Here is an 18,398-nt window from a genome sequence, read left to right as displayed (position 1 = left end):
CTCGGAGGTTAATTCGATCCCCTCAACTGAGCCCAGCTGCTCTCCTCCCACCTCACCCTGACCCATCCCAGTTTAGATGTGGAAGTGAATGAAACCAGAACTAAAGTTCCAGGGACATGGAGGGCAGGATGGCCCTAGCAGCTGAGCAGAAGTACAGCTGTGGCCAGAGGTCGTCCAGTGGACTGGAAGACAAGACCCCGAGGCCACCCTGGCTCTAGGGACTCACGCTGGCTCTCCAAGGAGCCAGAAAGAGGGACTCGGGTGGACCAATGCCAAATGGGAGCAATGGCCTCGTACCAGTTGCCTCTGCAGAGGAGTCTGGGTTGTCTGGCCCAGCTTCACCAGCGGGTTCACTGGCTTCGGCCGGGCCTCTGCTCTGGGAGCCCTCGGCAGCGACACCCTCCAGTCCTTTGCCCTCCTCCTCAGCAGAGATCTGGGCATCCACTCCAACTTCCAGCACACGGATGGTCTCGTGGCCTGACATCACGATGACCTGAAAACAGAGGACAGGGGACATTGCTGGTGGGGAGTGGCCAGTAAGTAGGCTTCTGGCTGGGGGAGAGAGGAGAGGGCACTTGGAGATGCAGACCGCTTGCCTGAGGGCTGTGTGCTGTGACAATTCCACAGCCTGGGGCAGGCTGCAGCTCCCCGATCCCAGGAAAGAAACTGGGGCCTGGTGACACGGGAAGGGCTTGACACACGCTAGTAAAAGCCCCACAGAGACAAACCACTTGGAGATATTTCTATTTGCTCCCCGTCCTGGACTCAGTTCAGGGAGTGCTTAAGTGGCCTATCCCACAGCCCTGCAAGGGCGTCCTCTTAGCTGCTAGGATAATGGAGGCCCCTAACTAACACAGCATCCAGCCTTAGGCTGGGCCAAGAAGCAGATCCCTCTTCACTTCTCTTGAAACCTTACAGGAGTTTCCTCAAAGACAAAGGGATGGACATGAATGCTCCACAATGCTGAGTAACTTTTTAGGCTCATGATTCCAAAACTCTGGGGTACAGGCCAAGGTTTCCAGGCAAGCTAACTTCCTGAAATGCAGGTCAGGAATACTGTAGAAGCAGCCACTGGCCCCACCTCCCAGGACTGGAGCCCCACCTCTCCAACTGGAGCCCCACCTCCCAAGACTAAAGCCCCACCTCTCTGGACTGGAGCCCCACCTCTCCAACTAAAGCCCCACCTCCCAAGACTGAAGCCCCACCTCCCCGGACTGGAGCCCCACCTCCCCGGACCGGAGCCTTGCACCCTGTGGAGCGGTGGGGCCAGCCCTGCCATCTGCAGGCATGCTCCGACCTCGAGGGGGCCTTCCATGTCCTCAGAACACTTGGTCTTCTTCCCCTGCTCAAACAGCCAGCCCTCAGCTCTTCACCTCCAGCACTGGCATGCTTTGAATTAGACCAATCAAGAATCAGGGACACGCTGTATGTTCAAAATCTGTGTCGAGCCTCCCCTGCACTTGGCCTGTACCCGAAGGCACTCCCACAACACAGTCCTCAAAATTGAACCCAGCCAGAGATTGCTGGAAAAAGTGACAATGTGACCTCTCAGGGGAGTATGAGTGAAATACACCTCCAAAAGCAGTTCCTTTTCTGATTTAAATTTGATACGAGGGACTTCAGTCCAATTACCTTTTAAGAAATGTTAACCTTTTTTTTTTTTTCCTTTAAAAAATTATGTAATGAATGTTCACTGCAAAAAATTATAAAATATATTTAGGAAAAAATAGAGTAAATTACCTGATGTCCAAATCTTTTCCTTATGTAAACTTATACATATTTGTATATATATTTAAGCTTTTTATTATTTTTTTAAGTAGACTCTACCCCCAACGTGGGGCTTGAACTCATGACCCTGATATCAAGTGTCACATGCTCTACTAAGTCAGCTAGGCATCCCATACAATTTTTTATATTTTAATTTCACTTCTTTTTTTAAGTTTATTTATTTTGAGACAGAGAGAGAGCATGAATAGGGTAGGGGCTGAAAGAGAGAGAGGGAGAGAGAGAAACCGAAGCAGGCTCTGCACTGTCAGCACAGAGCCCAACAAGGGGCTTGATCTCATGAACTTCGAGATCATGACCTGAGCCAGAACCAAGAGTAAACTGCTGAACCGACTAAGCCACTCAGGTGCCCCTAAGCTGTGACTTTAAAAAGTGAAATTAAGGGGTGCCTGGGTGGCTCAGTCGGTTAAGTATCTGACTCTTGATTTCAGGTCAGGTCATGATCCCATGGTTTGTGAGTTCAAGCCCCAAGTCAGGGTCTGTGCTTATGGCGTGGAGCCTGCTTGGGATTCATTCTCTCTCTCTCTCTCTCTCTCTCTCTCTCTGCCCCTCCCTTGCTTGGGCATGCACGCACATGCACCTCTGTTCTCTCTCTCTCTCTAAAAATAAATAAAATAAACTTAAAATAAATAAATAAATAAATAATAAAATCACAGCTTAAATCCCCGATCTCAGCCCCTGAGAAATCCTAGCTGGTAACTACATCTGGATGGGTGAAGTCGGCATGAATTTTGGTTAAGAAACAGACACTGACAGGCTCTGTGGAGTGTTCCTCCTGGCCATGCCCCAGGGTCCATCACCCTCACTCCCCCACCTCTTCCTGCCCCAGAACATACCTGCTCATTGACGGTCAGTGATGACTCTGGCCCGGCTCCAGGATCCATGGTCACTTAGGGTGGGGTGGGGGCCGGCCCACACCTAGCACAGCCTGTGGGATGACATGGGACGGGAAAAGCAAAGGCTGATGTGACACAGTAATACAATTTCTATACCATCTTGGAGAGTCAGGAGTAGAATGGTAGGAAGGGAGAAAAATCTAAGTTCTCCCAAGTATCTGTACAAGTAAAGGAAACAGGATTCAAAGGACCTGAAAACGGAAGTGTCTTGCTTCCTACAGCACCCCAAGAGATCCTACACTCAGGAAGAACCAGGGTGACAAGAGGAAAGAGAGGGCCAGGCATCCGTCCCTGGGCATTCCCCAGTATGCAGGGAGAGAGCAGACCCAGCAGAACCCAAGCTGACTTTGACCCAGACATTCAGAGCCTCCAGAGCCTCAGACACAGGAAAGGAGCACTCTGGCCATCAGAGGGCTTCTCAGGGGAGGAGTCTGAGCAGACTTCCTGGAAGAGATAAGACCCGAATAAATTGAAACAGTAGTCCCAAACCTGAATGTGCGTGATCACCACTTGGAGCGCTTATTAAAAATGCAGACCCCAGGTTCCCCTGAGAGTCTGATTCAGCCGACGGGTCCCACAGAAGCAGCTCTTAAGTGATTCTGTGGCAGTGGCCTAAGGACCATCCTGGCCTTTAACACGGGAGCCAGGACAACATCCCAGATAGTAGAGCAGCCTGCCAAATGCAGGGAGGGGGAGTGGGAGGAGCCCCCGTGAAGAACAGATTCACAGACCATAGAGTCGTAAGAAATAAAGGTATAAAGCGGACAAATAGGTTTAGATACTTATACAGAAAAGAAGGCAATTAACATTGACGTTGAGCGCCTATAGTGCTAAGTATTTCTATAACACTTACTCAAGCTCATTACTCATGCCCGCTGGGGGATGGGAGAATTACCACCACCACAGTCCAGATGAGGGACCTAAGCTCAGAGAAATGCGCTAGCTTCCCCCTCTTTCCCCTTCCTCCTCCTCTTTCAACCCTGGGTTGGCTGACAGGTTCTCCTTCTTCGGTTATTTTATCGATTGAGGTAAAATCCACGTAACATAAAATTCACCATTTTAACCATTTTAAAGCGCAAAACTCCGCGGAATCGAATGCATTTATAATGTTGTGCAACCACCGCCACTGTTTAGTTCCAGAACATTTTCATCATCCCCAAAGGGAACCCCATACCCATTAGCAATTCCTCCCTTTCTCTGCCACCACCGGCCCCTGGCAGCCGCCAGTCGGCCTTTCCTCTATGGATGGGTCTATTCTCCGTATTTCATAAAAACGGATGCATACAGTAAGTGGTCTTTGTGTCTGGCTTCTTTTACTTAGCAAAAACGTTGTCAAGGCACGTGTCAGGACTTTGATCCTTTTTATAGCTATGCAATAACGGATAATATCGGGTGGGCTTTCTCTCTGGGGAGGGCTGAGAGAGAGGCAAACTGAGGTTCCATTTCCAAGATGGAAAGCTCATCACGCTCAGCTGTGACTCGACCAGCCCTCCACAGGTGTGTGCCAATCCACCACCTCCCCACACAAGCGGTTCAAGAAAAAACCCTGTATGGGGTGCCTGGGTGGCTCAGTCGGTTAAGCATCCGACTTGGGCTCAGGTCATGATCTCACGGTTCGTGGGTTCGAGCCCCGTGTTGGGCTCTGTCTGACAGCTCGGAGCCCAGAGCCTGTTTCAGATTCTGTGTCTCCCTCTCTCTGCCCCTCCCCTGCTCATGCTCTGTCTCTCTCTGTCTCAAAAATAAATAAAATGTTAAAAAAAAAATTTTTAATAAAAAAATTAAAAAAATAAAAAACCCTGTAAGTGCAACACTTAGACAATGACTGAGGAACGGAAGATTTTCATGTAATCCCTGTTACAGCATGGTAAAATACCTCAAAGCAGAGAATGAAGAAAACTATCGAACCTTTTCAAAGAAACCGGCATCTTCTCCAGAAGAAAAATGTTTGGAATCTCAGAACTCTTTTTTTTTTTTTTGAAGGTTACTTATTTATTTATTAATCTCTACACCCAACACAGGGCTTGAACGCATGACCTCAAGACCAAGAGTCACGCGCACTACTGATGGAGCCCGCCAGGTGGCCCTGGAACTTTTGAGACCATTTTAAACACACAGATGGTAAAGCTGAAGGAAGGAAGCATTTGGAAAATACCTTCAAGAATTATCAGCGCATGTGAATCTAATGACTTGATACTGTGTCGTGCAATGGTCTTCAAAAACGATTTGGCGAATGAGAATTTCCAAACGAGGATCTGGGGGATGAAACTAGCAGAACGTATAGATCAAAGAATGATTTGTGTTAGTTACCCTTGTCTGAAAAAGAGGCGGAGAAGCCTGTAGTCAGTTGCTTTCCGAGGTGCAGTCAGCTGCATCTGAGAACAAGACTCAGCCTTGCTCAGCTGATAGACCACCATGGGTTAGAGGACCAATTGCTACACTGCAACAGAAATGAAGAACTGGGGCACCTGGGTGGCTCAGCCGGTTAAGCTTCTGACTCTTGATTTCCGCTTGGGTCATGACCTCACGGTTCATGGGTTTGAGCCCGGCATTGGTCTCTGCACTGGCAGTGCAGAGCCTGCTTGGGATTTTCTCTCTCTCTCTCTCTCTCTCTCTTTCTCTCTCTCTCTCTGCCCCTACGCTGCTTGTTCTCTTTCTCTCAACATAAATAAATAAACTTAATTTTTTAAAAAAGCATCTGACTCTTGATCTCGGCTCAGGTCACGATCTCACAGTTCATGAGTTCAAGCCCCAAGTCCGGCTCTGTGCTGACAGTGGGATGCCTGCTTAGGATTCTCTCTCTCTCTCTCTCTCTCTCTCTCTGCCCCTCCCCTGCTTGTGCTCTCTGTGTCTCTCTTTCTCTCAAAATAAATAAACTTAAAAAAAAAATGAAGAACTTACAGGTGTTTTAATTCATGTTTTCTCTAGACTATCTTTGAAAATGATAAAATAATTAAAAGATACACTTTTTTTGATACTTACACACTTTAAAGGGAAGATATAAGCCATTAGGACTTAGAGAACAGTATTCTGATGAACATCAATTTAGGGCACCCTGTTATATAAATATAAACTAAATTATACAATGAAAATTTATGTTTTTGGATAAATTTGCCAAAGAAAACTTGACATTTAAAGAAATGTGGAAAAAAGTAATCATGATTAAAAAATCATTTGGACAATTCTGGAATTCCGTTTTAATATATTGTTTTTTCACTGTGGTAAAAAACTTTATTTTAAGAGGTGCCCTGCTGGCTCAATTGGTGGAGCATGCGACTTTTAATCTCAGCGTTGTGAGTTCAAGTCCCATGCTGGGTGTAGAGACTACTTAAAAATAAAATCTTAAGAAAGTATTTGTTTAAAATTTTTTTTTTTTTTTAAAGTCCAACCTGGTGAACATCTAAACCTAAACTGCTCTAAAAATGCCAGCCTTTCTCCTAATTTTATGACCCTTGTTTCCATTCATTTACCACATATTTCCATCTGGATGGTCTAGTAGGTAATTAAACTCGTAGGTCTTGAAAAAGAAATCCATTGTATGGATATACCACATTTTGTCTCTCCATTCCTCGGCTGATGTTGGGGTTGTTTCTCCCTTTTGACCACGTGAATAGTGCTTCAATGAATTTTTGTGTACAAGTTTTTGTTTGAATACTTGTTTTCAGTTCTTTGGTATATATGCCTAACTAAGAGTGTTGTTGCTGGCTCACCTAAGAGGCTTTAGGGTCTTCACCCTTTGGTAGAATGTTCCCTGGCCAAAGAGGCAAGGAGAACCATGAGGTTCCCTTTCTCCATTTCCTTCTCTAACCACCTACAGTAGGGATGAAAGTGAGGGCAAGAAATTCAAGACACCTAGCAATTTGAAAAAAGAGGAAATAAGGCCTCCCTTTTTAGGTACAAGGGGGTACAGGAGGGGCAGAGGAATTTGCTGGAAGAGGTAGTAGGCATCTTCCAACCTCACTGGGACTCTAGCCTCATTCCTGGGTGATGTCCTCCTCCAGATTTTGTACATGGGAGCCTTCTATGAGTTTTGCCAAGAACTTGACAATTTACCACCACTTCTGGATGGGAACTGGGATGAGCCATGGAATTTGTTACATAAAGAAGTCTGGGGGGGCGCCTGGGTGGCGCAGTCGGTTAAGCGTCCGACTTCAGCCAGGTCACGATCTCGCGGTCCGTGAGTTCGAGCCCCGCGTCAGGCTCTGGGCTGATGGCTCAGAGCCTGGAGCCTGTTTCCGATTCTGTGTCTCCCTCTCTCTCTGCCCCTCCCCCGTTCATGCTCTGTCTCTCTCTGTCCCAAAAATAAATAAACGTTGAAAAAAAAAATTAAAAAAAAAAAAAAAAAAAGAAGTCTGGGGCACTTGGGTGGCTCAGTCGGTTAAGCGTCCGACTCTTGACCTCAGCTTAGGTCACGATCTCATGGTTCATGGGTTCGAGCCTCAAGTTGGGCTCTACACTGACAGTGCAGAGGCTGCTGGGGATTCTCGCTCTTCCCCCCAAAATAAGTAAATAAACTTAACAAAAGAATGTCAATTAGCAAGTCATTTGCAAATTCAAATAAAAGGCAGACACCAAACTGAGAGGAAAGGTATGCAAGGTAAATCTGGGTCCATTATAGCTTGATATGTACATTTCATGGAGGAAGAATTTCCCAATCCCAAAGGCCTTTAGGTGGGAGGCATTGGTAGCCAGTCATTGTGGGGCAAGGGGCATCTGCTCAAGAGGGGCTCAAAGTCTGCTCATAGTCTTGTTGTGGTCACTGGCTCCTTTCGGCCAACCATAGCCACTCACGGGGAGTTGTTAGGTAACTATCCACTTTTGTGGCCGTGTTATTGGGGAGATTCAAGTAGTAGAGAAGGCTCAGGTGATTCTAAGATCCCTTCTGCCCTTGAGATTCTATGAGCTTATGTGGAGCGGGCCTGGTTTCTCAATGTCTAGTCCTTTGTGTCAAGGGCAAAGTCAGTCCTGGCTCAGAGCCTCTGGCCACACACAGGCCCACTCTAACCCACCAACCAGGCTTCAGCACACCAGAAATACAGGCAGAACAGAGACAAAGGCCTCCCTCATTTCAGACCCTAGAACACACTTGGCTTTAGTCTTGGCCTTACATGACTCCTTAGCCTTGGCTCTACAGGACGCCTATCAGAGATATGCATGGGGCACAAACACATCGCTGAGAAGTAGACACTCAGCATTTTGACTCTGAGCTGTGTCCTGTGTGTTCCCCTAGTTCAGCATCTGTGCAGACTTACTCCTGGACCTAGCCCCACCCCCTTGCCAGGAACTTTCCACATTCCTCAAGCCTTAGGCTGTGGCTTGGTCTCACTGACCAGACCGCCATCTTTAATTTGCTTTTTGACCAGTTCCCTAATGACTGGGGTACATACATTTGAATGGCCTCCTTTGAGCTCATGATGCCATGCAGGGTCCACAGCCTGACAGCCAGGGAGGAGAGATGATCCACAGTCTGTTTTAAGAGAAGGGACTCCTGTGATCACTTTGGCAGTAGAACACTACACACACAGATCACGGCAGAGCTGCTCTGGGTAAAGCTGGGACGGGAGCCAGCGCCCACCCAGAGCCTCCTCCTTTGTCTTCTTTCTCCAGTGAGTGGCGTGAAAAACACCTGAATCAAACCTGGCAAAGCACCACGGCTGCTTACCAGATGGCTCATTTATCCCTCACTTTCCTGTGCTAACATCTAAAAACACAGGTAGCCCCGGGGAGAGAATGAACTGTGTGTGCTCAAGCATTTGCTCACAATCCGAAAATCCAGAGCTCCAGGACCATCAAGGAGTTCCCGGGGAGGGGAATGAGTTAGGGGACCGGGTTCTATGTATCACTCTCCTTTGGCAACTGCTCTGGGCTCGCTTAGGGCAACATTCTAAGACACCGGGGAGGAGCGTCAGGAAATCTCAGACAAATCCGAACCCCCTAGAGTAGCCGGAGATCCTATTGGGAAAAATTCTGAAATGTTTCATCCCTTATTTATTCAACAAATATTTCAGTGGCTACTATGTGCTGGGTGTTGGGGCTACAAGGAGGGAAAAAAAACATTTGCCAGCTTTGTTGAGAAGCCTTCAGTCTGACGTGGGAGTCAAGGAGATAAAAAGTAACTACGTTACAGTATGTTTAAATGTCATGGTGGATAAATAGAAGGTAGTAGAGGGTCCACAGAAGGGATACCTAATACAATCTGGTGTGGTCCTTTTCCCTTTGTTCCATGAGAGCGTGTGTTTCAGACACGAAATTTTATGTATGAAGATGGGGTGCCTGGGTGGCTCAGTCTGCTGAGTGGCCGACTCTTGATATCGGCTCAGGTCATGATCTTGTGGTCACAGGATCGAGCCCCACGTCAGGGACCCCCTCCAACCCCCCACCCCCCCCCTCCTCCACTGGGCATGGAGCCTGCTTAAGATTCTCTCCCTCTGCCCCCTCCCCCACTAGTGCTCTCTCTCTCTCTCTCTCTCTCAAAAATAAACTTGAAAAAAAAAATCTTACACCATATAGAGGAAAATGGAAGTTCTTATATGGGGTTCAGACTTTTAATTCAGACACATTTCTGTGTTTTGTTGTTGTTGCTGTCATTGTTGTTTTAGAGAGAGAGAGATAGAGAGAGAGAGAGAGAGAGTGTGTGCGTGCATGTGAATCTTAAGCAGGCTGCACGCTGAGTAGGGAGGCTGACATGGGGCCTGATCCCATGACCCTCAGATCATTGTCTGAGCTGAAATCAAGAGTCAGATGCCTCACCAAGTGAGCCACCCAGGCACCCCTTCATTTCTGTGGATTTAATCCCTCCCTTAACACTTAATGTGGTTAAGGTTTTCAAGGTGTAAAATGCCTTCTCATTATCCAGTCATTGGGAGGGGCAGGATACGCTGCGTGAAGTTACTGGACTCTGAGGAATGGTCGATTAAGCTGAAATTAGTTTTATGTATTCAATGGAAAGAAAGTCACATTTGTTGTGACATAGGGCGCCTGGGTGGCTCAGTTGGTTAAGCATCCAACTCTTGATTTCGGCTCAAGTCGTGATCTCACGGTTCATGGGATCGAGGCTTGAGTCCAGCCCCGTGCTGACAGCACAGAGCTTGGGATTCTCTCTCTCCTTCTCCCTCTGACCCTCTCCCACTCACTCTCTCTCTCTCTCTCTCTCTCTCTCTCTCAAAATAAGCAAATAAACTTAAAAAAAATGTTTTTGACATAATTTCCTCAGGCTAGGTTGTTTGTGGGCATTTTACACTGCTTTTATGTTTCAGCTGTATACCCACTTACCTCTTGCAAAGCTGCCATTCAAAAAGGCCACAATGACAGGAAGCAGGGGATTGGCAGATTAGCCAAGACTGGTAACTGGGGCCGAGCTGAATGGTGCCATGAACTCCTCACTTCCTCCCCAGGCGCGCTCACTCGGTCACACAAGGACCAAATCTCAATCTCTGGCCGGGACCTCCTCAGGGAACTTCAGCCTCATATATCCAAATGCCTACTGATTGTTCATATCCTCTCATATTCCACCTGTTCAAAACCAAACTCTAGATTTCCACCTCAAGCCTGTTTCACCTGCATGCAGCCTTCCCCACGCCAGCCAATGGGCAACTACCTCGTTCCCCAGATGCTCAGGCCAAAAACCTTGCCATCATCCTTGCCTTCTCTCTTACTGGTCACATTCACTCCTTCACCGAATCCCATCGGCTCTCCCTTCCAATATGGGTTGGGTTCACAATCTCAGCCTTGATATTTACTAGCTGTGGGCCTCAGGACAAATGGTTTAACTTTTGTGCCTCAGTTTCTTCATCTGAAAAAAAAATGAGAGAAACAGCACCTACTTCATAGGGTTATAGTGAGGACCGAATAAATTAACGCGTGTAATTAACGCGTGGCACATAGTAAGGGCTCAGAAAATGGTAGTTATTATAAAAATTTACATACATTATCTCATGCCACTTTAGTGTAGCAGTTGAGAGCCTAGATTCACCTCTCAGTTTTCAGAGTTCTTCACTGTGATGGGGCGCCCGGGTGGCTCAGTCGGTTAAGCGTCGAATTTCGGTTTTGGCTCAGGTCATGATCTCATGGCTTCAGGGGTTTGAGCCCCGCATCGGGCTCTGCGCTGACAGTGTGGAGCCTGTTTGGGATTCTCTCTCTTCCTCTCGCTCTCTGCCCCTCCCCCACTTGCACTGTCTCTGTCTCTCTCGAAACAAATTTTAAAAAAAATTATAAAAGATTTCTTCACTGTGAGAACCTTGGACAAGGACCTAACCTCTCTGTGCCTCAGTTACCATATTTGAAACAGGGCTAGGGTTGTAGTAAATTGCAAAAGGGTTCAATATATATTAACTATTATTATTCAATTCTGATGCCAGCCCCCCCAAGCCATAGAGCAAATACACACCGAAGCCTGACCAATTGTGTGACCTTCCACAGAGGGGCAGGTTACTTCTCTGTTTTCTCAGGGATAAATAATAAGAGACCTCACCTTGGACTTACTGTGTAAAACACTAAGAACAGTTAGCTATTATTGCTCTCACTTTTACAGATAGAAAGTTGAGGGTTCAAGAGAAGTAAGCATATAGGCTTTGGGAGGAAACCTAGACTCAAATCCCAGCTTGGCCGTGAAATAGCTGTGTGATCTTGGACAACTGACTTACTCTCTCTGAAACTCAAGTTCCTTATCTTTAACATGGTGATTAAATGGAAAGACCTTATGGGGGTTGTTATAACGGTGATATGAGATCATGTAAGTAAAATGCTTAGCATGGTGCTCTTATTACGATTCTCGGTTTTATCGACAGGGAAATGGAGGTAGAGAAAAGTCCAGTGATTTGCCCAAGGGCACAGGAAAGTCCATGGAAGGTTCGAAATTGAAGTCAGTGTCCACCTGCCCCAGATCCCTATCCTCCTAACACAATACCAAGCCTCCTCTCCGGAAATGGAAAGGGCCTGTTCTGGCCCCAAAGGATCAGGACACATTGGAAAATGGAAGCTCTCAGTTCTCCTCCAGAGCCCCGCCCCGCCCTCCACCGCCCCCCCCCCCCCAATGTCATGAGCAGAGATAAATGGCTTGGCAAGCCATTGGTAAACCAGCTAGGTATACACATGGGCCAGAAGAAAGGGAAGAGTAAAAAGATAGGAAAGTAGTGAATGACTTTAATTCCCCTTTTCCAAATTACCATTTATAATCTTAGACATATATAAGCGAACAGTAAACCTAGTTTATTTATTTATTTTTTTTAATTTTTTTCAACGTTTTTTATTTATTTTTGGGACAGAGAGAGACAGAGCATGAACGGGGGAGGGGCAGAGAGAGAGGGAGACACAGAATCGGAAACAGGCTCCAGGCTCCGAGCCATCAGCCCAGAGCCCGACGCGGGGCTCGAACTCACGGTCCGCGAGATCATGACCTGGCTGAAGTCGGACGCTTAACCGACTGCGCCACCCAGGCGCCCCGAGTAAACCTAGTTTATAAGGACACGTTTAGATTTAGTTTCTCCTCCTGTACCCTTTCCTTTGTGCCCAAACATGATTCATCCTAGGCAGGGTGAAAGGAGGGGGCAAATGAAATGTGAAAAATAAAAAGTAGTTATATTCCCCCACCAGACTGTAAGTTCCAAGACCTGTCCACTTATTAACATACCCCAGTGCCTAGTACAATACCTCATACATGACAGGGGGTCAATGACTATAAGCCAAAAACATAAACTAAGAAATCAGGTCAGATCATTTGGCTTCCTCATATTTCCTTCTCCCTCAAAACACAGATCCTATTTCAAATTTTTTTTGCCCCCATTTGCAGTACTAAGACTACTTAAAAATTATTTCAAAGAAGTAGCAACAGGGGCACCTGCGTGGCTCAGTTGGTTAAGCAGCAGCCTTCGCCTCAGGTCACGACCTTGCGGTTCATGGGTTCGAGCCCCACATCAGGCTCTCTGCTGTCTCGCTTCAGATCCTCTGTCCCCCTTTCTCTCTGCCCCTTCCCCGCTTGTTCTCTCTCTCTCTTTCAAAAATAAATAAAAATTAAAAAAAAAAAGAGAGAGAAGTAGCAATAAGTTCTGGAGAACCCTGACCACACCAACTCTTTCCTACTGTGGCAATCCAGTTTCCCTCCCATTCCCTCTGTGGCCTCACTGACCCACCTTTTGACACAGAAAGAGCTTGGGGCTTAAAGGCAGAAGACCCAGGTTGAGTACTGCTTCTCCTCAAGTAATCTCTCTAAGCCTCAGTTTTCTTATCTGTAAAATGGGGCTAAATTACAGTACCCACCTCATGGGTCATTGTAAGGATTAAACTGACAACACTTAGGTAAGGCATTTAGAACAGGGCCTGGCACACAGCCAACACTATGTAACTGTTTGTGACTATTATTTTTATTTTTCATCGAAGTAAAGCACGATATAAAAATGTTTTCAATTGCAAAGTGTTAAAAAATGTAAAAGATTACTATTATGATTTTATAGCCAGCAAACTGAAATGAAAACTCCATGACAAGGTCAATTCTGTCTGTACTGTTCAGAACTTGGCACATACTGGGTATTTTTGTTGGACCAATAAACAAAATGAAGTTCTATGGCACATATGCAAAACAACAACAACAACAAACCAGGTCACAGAAATATCACCCTGAGCACCAGGACTTCAATCAAAAGGGAATATATGGAATTATTCCTCATTAGGCCCTGCTCGTCGATGTTGGCTGCCTTAAAATACCAAGATAAGGAGAGGAGGGATAGATGTCTATGAACAATTGAAGATCAACCTCTACTTTTGGAACAAGGAATCGGGAAAACTAGATGAGGCTTAAATCTTTGCAAAGAACTTCTTTTCGTTTGCCCAGAAAGGCTTCCTGACAGTGTTTTATATCTCCTTGCCCTGCAGCCAAGGCTATTCTGTGGTTTCAGGCTTCCAATTATAGCTGAGTGGGGGATCCCAACGCTAAAGTGGGGATTAGAAGACACCCTGGGGCTCCCTTGGCCTGGCCAGGTGAGAATGGCCAGGAAGCACCTAACGGGCCCATTATTATGACTATTTATTAATAATAATATTGTTATTAAATATTTATGAAGCGCTCATGCTCTGCTCGATGGTGACCCTCCCACATTCCCCCACCCTTCCAGCAACGCCTGGGTTCCTAACCCTGAGTCCCACCAGTGTACTGCGGCTGGGGAGAATTATGACAGGTCGCCTAGGCCGCCTCAGTTGACCTTAACTGCCAGGAACCCAGGCGTCCAGGTTCTCCTGCGGGGCAAGAATCGGCTTCTGGTCGCCACCGGGTCTGTGTACGTAACGTCCGCTCTGGTCCGTACCCCACCAGGGCTCCAGGGGCAGAAACGGGGAGGGGCCAGGTCCAAGCACCCCACGGGGTCCACCTGGCGGCCGCCCCCTCCCCTCCCCGGGTCCCCGCCGGCCCGCGGGCGGACCAGGGCGCGGCCCCGGGGTCTCCGGCCCCAGGCGGGCGGCCGCGCGCTGTCCCACTCCCGGAGCTCCCCGCGGCCCCGGCCCGGCATCCCGGCACCCCGGCCCCGCGGCATTTTTTCTCTTTATCATAAATATATAAATTATGCTAATTACGGGCATTGCATATTAACCAAACCCGAAACCTCCCCTGCCCGGCCCCCTCCCCGTCCGTGCAAACCCCTCCCCGCCCCGGACCCCGCTACTTACCGGAGCCCGAGCCCGAGCCGCCTCCGCCCCGGGTGCCCGGCGGCCACCGATTACAGATTCATCTCACAGCCCGGGCCAGGGGGCCGGGGCCGGGGCCAGGCGGCCGCCGCCCGCAGACAAAGAAGCCAGTGCGGCTTGGCTGGGCTCGGCTCGGCCCGGGAGCCGGTCGGGACCCGCCGCCGCCCCCGGGCCCCCAGGCCGGGCTGGGCAGAGCCGAAGGGGACTCCGCGGGCTGCGCTGGGCGGAGGGGGGGCGGCCGGGAAGCGGGGTGGGGGAGCTGGGGGGGGGGGGCGGGCAGGTATATATATTTTTCTTCTTTTACCCCTTCCACGGCCCCCCCTCTCCCTCCCCCCCCTTTTTTTTCCCTCCTTCTGCTACTTGGATTTTTTTAGCTGCTGCGTCATGAGCATAATTTATGCAAAGAGCTTTGCCGCATGCTGCACCGCGCGCGCCAGCCGCCGGGGGCGGCGGGCTGGGCGGGTGGTGGAGGAAGGGAGGGGATCTGGGGAGAGGGGAACGAGGGGTGGGGGTGGGGAGGGCAGCACCCTTAGCCCCTGGCCACGCCAGGAGGCCCCAAGGGCTCCCTTCCTGGACTGGAATGGAGGGTCCGTGGGGCGGGTCACGCAGCCCCCTCGGAGGTGCTGCTCGAGGTGCTTTCATTTTGGAAGGTGCGAGAGAGGGAGCACAGGAGTCTGAAGTGGAGACCCTGTGCCACGGTCCCTTCAGCCTGGGGTTGGGGCGGTGACTCCCCGTCGCCGCCGCCTTTCCACTCTAGGTTAGTCACTGTGCCCCTCCTCGTCCAGAAAGTCAAGTTCAGGTCCATTCCCAAGCCCCAGGCCGGAACCCCACCGCGACAGAGGAGGGGGAACTCGTGGGCGCTCAGCCAGCTCCATTTCAGGGAGGGAACCCAGGTCCTGAATGCACCCTCCACCCTCACCCCAGTGGCGGTTGGTTGTGGGCTGTCTTGTCTAAAGACGACTTCCCTGTCTTCTTGTCCAAGTGGACAAGAAATGTTAAAAAAAAAAAAAAAAGACAAAGTTCGGTAAAATGGAGACAAACAACGTTGTGCCTTGCTGGTGATGGTGGTGTGGAGGATTTGGTTTCCTAGGGGCTTTTGAAGGTAGGGGAAGGGATGGGAAAAGGCAGAGTTGGGCGCTGAGGGAAAGCAGGTTGGAGAAGTAGTTGCAAGTGGAAGAGGAAGGAGTTGGAAGTCCCAAGGGGAAGAGAAGGCATGAGGGGAGAATAATTTAGGGAGGCTCTAAATTCAGCGAATATGGATCCCTCAATGTAGGCGGCCTGCTGTTGGCCTGGATTGCACACCCACTGCCCGCCCCACCCCCACCCCAATTTGGTGGATTTCGGGGAGCGCGGGAGATAGAGGAGTGACAGGTAACACGGGGAGAATCTGGAGTCCTCAGCCCTCCCCCGACCGTTCTTTAAGCCCCTTAGGGGAAGACCCTGCAGGGGAGGGGTATAGAAGGGAAGCCGCACCAGTGGCTCCACAGGCTTTTCCAGAATGTCACCGGGAGCCTGCTCGCACCCAGAGGTCCTGCTCACAGAAGCTTCCCCCTTGAGTCCTGACGTCATCATCTGCTGGGCCAGCAGGGCTCAGGTGCTGTCCGTTTGCTGTTTCCGTGTGGGAGTGAGGAGTTCCTGCTGGTGGATTAGGAGTCAGATCGTTTAGGTTTTAGTCCCAACTCTTCTGCTTGCAGTCCAGGCAAGTAGTTGAACTTCTTCATTACTTAGAAAATGAGGGTAATATCTATAGGCACTACTGCCTAGGGTTAAGAAGTTTAATAGTGGGGCTGTGTGTGAAAAAACTTCAAAAACTATAAGCTCTATACAGATGTATGATTACCTGTACAATAGTCTTAGATCCACTTTAATGGCCTTGTGAAACTCTGATACATATCATGGTATTCTATCTCTTGGGAGTTCAAAAAAATTTTTTTTAAGTTTATTTATTTATTTTTGAGAGAGAGAGAGAGAGTAGAGGAGGGGCAGAGACAGGGAGAGAGGGAATCCCAGGCAGGCTCTGCACTGTCAGTGTGGAGCCGGATGTGGGGCTTGAACGCACAAACCGCGAGATCATGACCTGAGCTGAAACCAGGAGTGGGATGTTTAACCAACTGAGCCACCCAAGTGCCCCTCTTGGGAGTTTTGTTTGGTCTGTAGTCTCTGTGGTCTTTCCCCTCTGACTGTAAATTCCTTGAGAGCACAGGCTGTGACTTACTCATTTTTGTATTTCCCATCACTCTGTGAAGAAGGGGCACGTTCTTACTCTTGAATGTTATCACACGAAGGCAAAAACTCTTAGTCTATGCGACTTGGTTTGGTACCAGACACAGATCAAATGTTTTGAATGTAAATATGAAGGATGATAGTTTGAAGAAAGAAATGGACATGATGGAAGGGGTTGGGGGGAGACATACATCAAAATGTTAATTGTGGTTTTCTCTGGAAAAAGGAAACCTCTAATTTGTATTGTCTATGCTTCTGCATTGCTTAAATTTTTGATGATGAGCATATATTACTTCTTTGTGTGTTTAATTTTTTTAAAATTCAGGTTTGACATGTGCACCCAGTAAAGTACCTAAGTCTTAAATGTACAACTTGAAGTTTTACATAATTATCATCACCATCCCAAACGATATATAGAGCATTTCCGGGACACCTGGCTGGCTCAGTCAGTAGAGCATGCAATTCTTGATTTCAGGGTTTTGAGTTCAAGCCCCACGTTGGGCATGGAGCCTACTGTAAAAAAAAAAAAAAAAAAAAAAACACTTCCAACACCCAAGAAGACTCAACTGTTACCACTATTCTGAATTCTATCACCATAGATTAGCTTTGCTGGTTCTTGAACTTCATATAAATGGAATCAAGACAGTATGTGCTCTTGGGTCTGCCTTCTGTCACTGAACATATGTTCCTGAGATTCATCCATGTTGTTGTGCCTAGCAGTATTGTTTGCTCTTTTTTTGTTGCTGTATATATATTCCATTGCATAATTATGCCACAATATATCCATTCTACTACGGATGGGCATTCGGGTTATTCTTGTTTTTGTCCCTTATGGATAAAGCTGCTATGAACAGGGGCACCTGGGTGGCTCAGTTTGGTTAGGCGTCCGACTCCTGATTTTGGCTCAGGTCATGATCTTGCAGTTTGGGAGTTTGAGCCCCACATCAGGCTCTGCACTGACAGTGCAGACAGAGCCTGCTTGGGATTCACTCTCTCTCTCCCTCTCTCTCTGCCCCTCCCCCGCTCATGCTCTTTCTCTCTAAATAAATAAATAAATAAATAAATAAATAAATAAATAAATAAAAAGAAGGAAAACAACCCGATGTGAAAGAGAATAACACCGGGGGGCAGGGCAGGGGAGACCTTTCTGAAGAAGTGAAATGTAAGACAAACTTTAAAAGACAGGATAGGCAGGAGGCAGAAGGAACAGCAGAGGCAGAGGCCGGGCAGAGGCCATCTGGCAGGAAAGAACTTGGCATTCAAGACACTGAAAGAGGATCAACATGTGCTGCTGGAGCACAGCAGTGAAAATTGCACAAAATGGGGCTGGGAAGATTGGCAGGGCCCACATCAGGAAGGCCTGGCCATATATACCTCTAATCTTTCAGTTTAATTGGGTCTTTCTTCCTTTGTAAACTCCACTTGAGGTTTATCTCCTGCAAAAAGCTTTCTTGAATAATACCATGTTGTTCTAATTAGTATTATTTTAGCTACATCATTGTTCCAATAACTTCATTATCTAATTTGTAGTTTATAGGCCATTCGTCCTTTTTCTGGAGAACATATTGGTTTCCCCACCAGATGTGGGGCAGGGCCTTCTGTTTCCTTTTTTGTCTGGTCTCCACCAAGCACTCAGCACATCAGGGGGATAGCAAGAGTCTGTTGACGGCTCCCTTGGCTTGGTACTCCATTCCTAGAAAGCTCTGGGAATCGAAGCAGATAGTCCCAGGTGTCCTATCTTCCCTGGCTTGAGAACTCACCCAGTTTCAGGTTTTCAGAATTGTGGTAGAACAACCAAATTTCCCCAGGATCCATGCCTGTTTTCCC

The 18,398-nt window shown here is 48.0% G+C and overlaps 1 protein-coding gene across 6 annotated transcripts in view; it reads right to left on the bottom strand.

The window, feature by feature from the left end:
* POU6F1 (POU class 6 homeobox 1) overlaps positions 1-14,617 on the bottom strand; it is a 28,341-nt gene extending 13,724 nt beyond the window's left edge. The window contains exons 1-5 of one of the 6 annotated variants that reach the window (XM_086713375.1): positions 14,331-14,617; positions 9,951-10,470; positions 8,066-8,145; positions 2,622-2,713; positions 298-493 (exon numbers count right to left, since the gene is read on the bottom strand). In XM_086713375.1, coding sequence (XP_086569501.1) covers positions 298-493; positions 2,622-2,669 — 244 coding nt within the window. In that variant the 5' untranslated portion in view covers positions 2,670-2,713; positions 8,066-8,145; positions 9,951-10,470; positions 14,331-14,617. Of the gene's footprint in view, positions 1-297; positions 494-2,621; positions 2,714-8,065; positions 9,040-9,950; positions 10,471-14,330 lie in introns of those variants that run through there. The other 5 variants (XM_086713374.1, XM_086713376.1, XM_086713377.1 and 2 more) reach the window with 5 other exon arrangements.
* Positions 14,618-18,398: the final 3,781 nt, after the last annotated feature.

Source organism: Puma concolor, chromosome B4 (assembly GCF_028749965.1).
Source record: "Puma concolor isolate L17-30 chromosome B4, mPumCon1.1.hap2, whole genome shotgun sequence".
Taxonomy (NCBI): Eukaryota; Metazoa; Chordata; class Mammalia; order Carnivora; family Felidae; genus Puma; species Puma concolor.
Note: the sequence above shows the minus strand (reverse complement) of the source record. Positions and strands in the feature narration are given on the sequence as shown.